Raw genomic sequence first — 7,617 nt, 5'->3', positions numbered from 1 at the left:
AGCTATACCAAAGCAACACATACAGAAAACACGTAAGTCCAAGGCGTACGTAATCTACGTAACTAGGCCTGAGCCGGAAGATTTTTGATTGACAGGAAAGGGAGCAAAGCAAACGCCTCGGTCTGAGCGTGTTGATTGGCTGATGTTTTTCAGGTCCTGCCATGTCCGCAGTTATTTTTTTATTTTTTTATTCTTTTAGAAACCATACATACAAGTCCACTAAAGGTCAGTATATTCATTTTATGTGAATCAGACAAATTAAACAACAAAAACATCCTCCATAATGCCTTTAAGAAAAATGCGATCTAAATTATTAGTATAACCTGGAGTGCATTTCCATGGTTTGTCAAGTTCCAGCAATTTACTTTTTGCAAACTTGTTGTCTCACATTCTCCGTTGAAACACATAGCAATCAGACGGTTACAATGTCTGGAAGTATATTGTTGCTCCGTTGTAATTTTTAGCTTTTACATTAGACGAGCTTCTCAGCAGTCCCTCCATATATCCCCCCTGGCTACTGCAGAAGTACCTTCTGGAGTACAAGTGCCCCCGTAGGCTGTTTACTTCTGTATTATAGTACTTTTTTTTTTAAATTCAGATCGGCCATTTGCCCCAAATCTGCTTCAACATTCACAACATAATGAAACACAAATGAACCAATAGGAGACAAACTCTTGAGAAACACTTTTAATCATGATAGAGATAAATAGTCCAACAAAGCGCGGTTCGGAAAACAAATACAGCAACACTGTCTCTGATCATCATTTGATAGTGTGCTGACACGCAAACTCTATTAAGCTGTCTTCAAATATGCAAAAATGATATGATTTTACAATGATTACATATTCACTTCCCCAGCTGGCTGGCTCCAAGCGTCTCCATTTGTCATCGACTATTGTGTCCAATTATATGATTAGCTTTGAACACTCCAGCACTTCGAGAGCTCTCGTGTGTTCTGCCGCGCAGAGTGATTCACAAACAAAGTCATTACAACATGTATTCACACATATCAAATAACAAAACAGATGGCCACTGCGCCTGCCGCCTGATTTGTTTTCCACACGAGTGGTGGAAAAAAAAGTATTTTGTGTGAGCTGTGTTTAATGCTGACTGTTTTTATTCCCAAAGAAGAGCAGCTGGCTGTCGCGCTGTTAGATCAGCTCCTATGAAAGACAATCTTGTTTTCATTAATTTCTCTACAACAAAGGCACTTGTTGGGAAGATTTAGAATTACAGCGGGTAAAGCTTCCGGATAATTCATCACAGGGACTTGACAGGAAACTTAATTGTTTTAAATGCCAGTTGCTGTGAGCAGTGTGGCTGGTTTTTCTTTCATGTCTAACAGGTGGGACAGATAGACGACCCTCTGATGTTTCATTTGACCTCTGACCTCTTGGTTATAAATCCACTTGTAGTCCGTCGACCAATAAACCTATCATCGCATGATGGACTGCAGTTCCCAGAATTCCATGTGAAGTGGAAATCTTGTAGTCTGCCTCCTCTAATTTAACACAGAATAAATCTACACCTTCTTTATTGCACATACTTGCCACTTCTTCATCTATTAATATCAACCAAAACCTCGTTTATACCCTTTTTACCACTGTGTTGCATTAACTTAATCACTGAGGTGTTCCATAGTTTGCTGTGATTAAACACAACACGGTAATCCAATCAGAATCTTCTCAAGGTACAAAATAATGTACTATATTTACTTTGTTTGTAGCTGTTCAGCCATATGATAACTGCAGAATTTCTATAGTACATGTGGTCACACCACAGGGTGCCTCCACTGTCTAATTGAAAGAGACACTACACAGTTACTCAGCCACACTCACTCACAGTCTGATGCAATTAAAACTGCATTCGTGTGACGGACACAATTATTTTACCAATTGCCAACACCAAATCAATTCTTAGCTCGGGTGATGTTTGTGCAAGACACCAGTCAGAGACATCACATTCAAACACAGGTTTTCTCCTCTTTATTTGAAGCCTCTTCACAGGGACAGAACTGTCACACATCCAGTTATAAGTCATTACTTGTCTGTCATTTGAGGGATAAATTGAGAATAAATTGCATCGTGGCGCTCACACTCCAAGCAGAGACCTGACATTGAAGTACCCCTGAGTAGAAAAGGTTTTCTCTTTTAAGGTTAAGGTTGCTTTAAATCTAGTAAATAGCCTCCCTGACATCTCCTGAGCACGTTACTGTAAATGCACTCCAAGCGACTGAATCATTTAACATCTAATCAATACTCTTCACATTGCACCATAAACACACTTTAGCCTGATTTCAAGTTTGAGGAAGCTGTTGTTAACAACTTCTGTGTGATGATGGTGGATTATTTCACAGCAGTAAAAACGGAGACATTTCACTTTATAAAGTCCAGTGTAAAGCACAAAAATACGGAAGAAGTTTAAGCAGAAAATCCTTCACTATTCTGAAAGTGAAGAAAAGCAGTTTGCTGCCGTTCCCCGGCAGGTAGATGGGATCTAGCTGTGCCATGCTGCCATCACCTGGTCGATAAATTTACAACATTTTTATGACGCTTGCGGTGTTCCAGTCATGTCCTGTACGAAGTGGTTGGACTTAAACTCCACAGTTCTAAAATAACATCCACCTCGGTCCACTTGCTGCACATATATGCATGACATCATGCAGCACTGACGGTTAGATTTGCTCACTTCCATCTCTGCAAAACTGAGGTGAGGAGTTAAAAATAATCACGCAGCAAACAAACAAAAGCTGCAACCTTTGAGAAACCCACCATTGTTTCCTGTAGGTTTCCCCTTGTGGAGGCTGTCAGGCCTTCTATAGTTCTTGGCTGACGTAGTGAGGAAGAAGAGTTTGACTGGTTGTGCATAACAAAGCACACACTGAGAGTTACTGCGGGCTATGTTTTAAATGATTATGAGCCTTATTTTCGCCTGCATGTGTTACACCTGAGCCACAGACACTCTTGCTTTGTCTAACAGAGCAAAGAAGCACAGAAAACATCTCAAGTCTCATGGGTGAGTCAATCAGCTCTGAACACAGATGTTTTTGCCACAACAGCAGCACTCCCATACTGTGAGTGTAAATTACACCTTGAAAATTAATTGCAAGTTTCGATCCTTTTCATAATGAACCATGCACACGGCGACGCATTCAGCGTTACTTTGTACCCAAAAAAAAAAGCGTGCACGGGAACGTATCAGTGCTGTTTTGAGATGAAGTTTGACGCTTTGTTTCATATCATGGCGCTGGTCAGGTTGCTCATTGATCGGACGCTGCCGGTGTGTGTGTGCCGGCTCTTCCGTCTCACACTTCGGAGGTAGTTCCTGTACAGAATCACGCTAATCACTCTGTCCTGGAACTGCTTGGAGACGATGTAGTAGAGAATAATATCCAGCACTGTGCTCAGGTTCATTAGGAAGGTGGTGAAGACTGCCCATGTGCTAAAACCCCCGTCCTCTCCATTCCCCAGCAAACGAAGCACCAAACACACATGAAAAGGCACGAAACACACCAACACTTGGATAATGAGCGTGATGATGATCCGGATGGACTTCTGCTTCACTTTAGGTTTGAGTTTGGAGGTGCGGCCGTGGATTAGGTTGTCCACGATGACTACATAGCAGCCGATCATTATACAAATGGGCACCAAGAAGAAAAAGACGAGTCGCACAAAGTTGACAGCGTTGTCATGGCGCATGTAGATGATGTCTTGCATCTTGACGCAGGTGTAGAGGCGATCGGGGTCTTCCTGAGAGAAGAGCAGAGGCACGGTGCTGCCCAGAGTCATGACCCACACCCCTAAACTGGCCACCACGGCTTTTGGGATGTTCCTCAGCTCCTTGCCGTGCTTTGGCTGCACGATGGCCATGTAGCGGTCGGCGCTGATCAGAGCAAACAGCCACAGAGCCATGCAGGGGTAGAAGATGGTGAGAGCAGCACTGATCCGGCAGAAAAGATTTCCAAAAGGCCAGTAGTCCTGGTGGTGGTAAACCATCCTGAAAGGAAGCAGCAGGATGAAGGTGAGGTCCACCACTGCTACGTTTATCATGTAGACAGTGACTGAGTTCCTCTTCTTGGTGGTCAGGGCAAACACCCATAAAGCAACGAGATTAACTATGACTCCTATGATGAAGACGAAGCAGTAGAAAATCAGGCCTGCAATGCGGTACTCTGCCGGTCCCTGCTCCGGCTTCTCAGTCCCAGATTCCAGCGACATGTTGGAGGAATTTAGATCCACATTCATACTGAGAATCACAAAAAACAGAATGCTGCAGACCGTTAGTGTTTACAGCACCTTTATCATAGCTTCTTGGTCTATAAATCAAACGTGGTTTCATGATTTAAGTTAAAATCTAGTTTAATTTTTTAGTAAAACTCGTGCTTCTAGCAGGAACTTCATGAGAAAAAAAATGCATTTTGGCCACTGTTTGTGTCTTTTTACAAGCTGATCAACTGCAGGAAGCTCAGTAATTCTGTAACTTGCAATCATGCACAAATACTCTAGAAAAGTTAAAGATATATGCTATCTATCTGTGTGTCTGCCTATCTATCTATCTATCTATCTATCTATCTATCTATCTATCTATCTATCTATCTATCTATCTATCTATCTATCTATCTAATCTGATTAACTTGTACTTACTCATAAACATCATGTAGCAATGATCTGTCCTCCATCCATACGAGTGAAATCTGAAAAGAACAAACAACAAAAAAACTTGATAAAACGCTTTACATGACATCACAATTAAAGACAGAAAAAAGACAATCAACCAATTAGGCTTCCAGACGAGGGGCTGCTTCTAAATATGGACATATCTACATTTGCAGAACTTGATACTTGATCATTTAAATAGTTATTTTTAAAAGCGCCGCAGCTGAACTGTGAAAGACAGGAAGACAAACAGACGCTGCCTGTCTGCATGTGGCCTTCCAATATTTGTTTTAAAAAACTATTCATGAACAAGAAAATATAACAATAAAATTAATAGATGGAGTTTGCCGGCTCGAGTAGAAATCTGGAAGTGAAATTTTCAGTGAAATCGATGCCACATCTTGATAAGAAATCATGTGACTGTAGTGTTTCACATCCCCCCCCCACTTTTTGTTTTAACTCTACTGTGCTGTTTCTCTGATTTGTACAATATGAATTATGGGATATGTTTTGAAATAAATAAAACACTTAGTTCAGAGATCAGTTTGTGGTCAAAGTTTGTACCAAAAGACGCGTTCAACAAGCAGCTATGAAACACGTCTGTTCCCTCCTCCCCTCGACCTACATGTGAAACAGATCAGGTAGCTTCGTCTGGACGATAAAAAACTTGCACTTACCACAAGAAGTCAAAGAAACATCTTGACAAACTCGCACCGACTGCTTTATGAAGTGAAAGTGGCAGATTTGTCTGAACACGCTGCTCTAACAGCTAAAACAGGGAAGTGAGTTCTATCTGAGACTGTAATGTGATGGAAATGGTGGCGAGCCGGCGTAAAGCCCCCCATCACTTCCTGTGTAGTCGTCTGTACTTTCAGATTCCTTTACAGTATCTACGTAGTTGGAACACAAAGGGCTACAGCTTTCCACAGTCTGCAATTACACCCCCTTAAAGAAAATGATGTGCCATTAGAAGTGGGAGTGTGTTTGGCAGGCAGAGAGATGGCAGATTTAGGGCGAGTTATTGATTGGAAAAGTGGGGTCTGTCACAGCACATTAGTTCTCAGGGGAGTAATCCACAGCAGGTTGCTGTGAGAAGCATCTGCTGCTGGAGAGAAGTAATTAAAAACAGGATGTTGAGGCAGTTGCCATATAAACAGGAAATAAGACGGTGGTAATAGACACTTCACGCTGATGCTGTGAGATGGTTTTACACCACATCGACTTAATGGATGCAAAGCGCATACCTCAGGTGAAACACTCAAGGTCAGTCTGGACCCGGATTGAATACAGATTAATGTGTGTGATTAATGTGTGCGTGAGCTGGTAGCAGCTATGAATTAGGACATTTGACTCAAAGAACATTGTGCAATCAAAACTTCTTCCCCCAAATCTCCTACACCATAGTTTCCATTCCTGTACTAGAGCTTGTGAAATAGACAGCATAGTTTCCCACGGCTTCCATCCTCCACACTGACCGCCGCTGTTTATCCGACCTCCATAAAAGGTTGCATCTATTGTCACATATTTGGGCTTGATTGTCCATATTTGTCAGCTTGGATGCGGAACGTCTTCTTATGCTCACCACATGATTTTTTTTTTTTTTTCTGCTGTGTTTCTGGGTGCAGTGTTTATTTGGAAGCCGCAGTCTAATTCTTATTCCTGGAAAATAATTATCTATCGGCTTGTCCTCTTGATGTGTCTTAAAAATCTCATACCAGATGGTACTTTGTGTTCATTGCAATATGTTGTTATGACAACAGTCTGTGTGATGTTTTCCTCTCTTTGATACTTGTCATGTGGTTGCCTCAGTAAGTATTTCACTCCATAATAAATCTTTTATTATTCACCTGCACAATTACCAGGATGTGTATTTATTCTGTGCTTATCTAGAACATTTGTAATTCTGTTTTTTTATTCTCTTCTTTTACACTGTTCGTTTTATGCTCCATTCTTGTGGAAGTACAAGCGCAAAAGGAAAATTTGACCAAAAATAATGAATAGATCCTCTTTTGTTTTTCAGTAAACAGTTGCTCTTATGCTTCTTGTGAAAAGCTGATTTGACTTGGTTTCGCATCGCCTCTTTACCCTGTTTTGCACTGTCCTCTAGAGGCGGAATAGTAGAACTACAAAAGTGTCAGGCTGTGTACCCTATTGATTTTTGTCTTTAGAATTATTCATTTTTTCGTTGTAAGCAACCACTTAATCATTTTAAGCTTTTCCAGACTCGGTTTACATATTTAGAGTGGCACAGCAGGGCAGGAGGAAAGGTTCTGGGTTTTGGACTTTCTGTGTGGTACGTTTCATGGTGACTGAAAGTTTCCCTTTAGGTGTAAATGTGAAAGTAAGTGGTTGACTGGAAACCTTTACAACCTGCATGTGACCCTCATACTTTATAGATGAATCAAGTTTACACACTTATGAAACAATACTGAGTTTTATCTGAATCATCATTTTATTTTTTCTGTTCCCTCTGTGTTAATGTTTGTTGGGTTGGTAACTAAAGTTGGCTACTTTGACCCTGAGATGTAAAAAAGGAGAGACTCACCACTTAAAGAGCATTTAATTGAAGCGTATAGGACAGTCTTGTAATACCTAAGGTGCCAGTTGTATAGCATAAGTTGCGTCCTTTCCACAAAAAGCCAATAATATGCTTTTTAACAGCCAAAACTAGAAACATCAAGGCCATCGTGCAGTTGCAAGGCGTGATGAAACTGTGTGCATGCGTAACAGAAATATATCGCGCAAGAAAAGGTGCTTTTTGAACCTTATTCTGGGACAAAGTCACCAAAGTTTTAATGCAGGTTTTATCAGACTTGACAGGTGATTGTGTACATGCAGTTTTTTACACCCCTGTGTCCATTGAAATTAAATTCATGACTGTCCAGCTATTATTTTAGGAGCCTTGTAAGCCCAAATTGACTGCCCAGAAGTGTTTATCCAAGATGGCCGCCGATGTACTTGC

The 7,617-nt window shown here is 41.1% G+C and overlaps 1 protein-coding gene across 1 annotated transcript; it reads right to left on the bottom strand.

The window, feature by feature from the left end:
• Window positions 1-1,962: 1,962 nt before the first annotated feature.
• gpr18 (G protein-coupled receptor 18) lies at window positions 1,963-5,716 on the bottom strand. Its single transcript, XM_022195219.2, has 3 exons — window positions 5,333-5,716; window positions 4,644-4,693; window positions 1,963-4,245 (listed from the first exon to the last, which is right to left on the bottom strand). The coding sequence occupies exons 2-3, from the start codon at window positions 4,676-4,678 to the stop codon at window positions 3,234-3,236; spliced, it is 1,047 nt and encodes a 348-aa protein (XP_022050911.2). The 5' UTR covers window positions 4,679-4,693; window positions 5,333-5,716; the 3' UTR covers window positions 1,963-3,233.
• Between the last annotated feature and the right edge of the window lie 1,901 nt (window positions 5,717-7,617).

The sequence above is a fragment of the Acanthochromis polyacanthus genome, chromosome 14 (genome assembly GCF_021347895.1).
Source record: "Acanthochromis polyacanthus isolate Apoly-LR-REF ecotype Palm Island chromosome 14, KAUST_Apoly_ChrSc, whole genome shotgun sequence".
Taxonomy (NCBI): Eukaryota; Metazoa; Chordata; class Actinopteri; family Pomacentridae; genus Acanthochromis; species Acanthochromis polyacanthus.
Note: the sequence above shows the minus strand (reverse complement) of the source record. Positions and strands in the feature narration are given on the sequence as shown.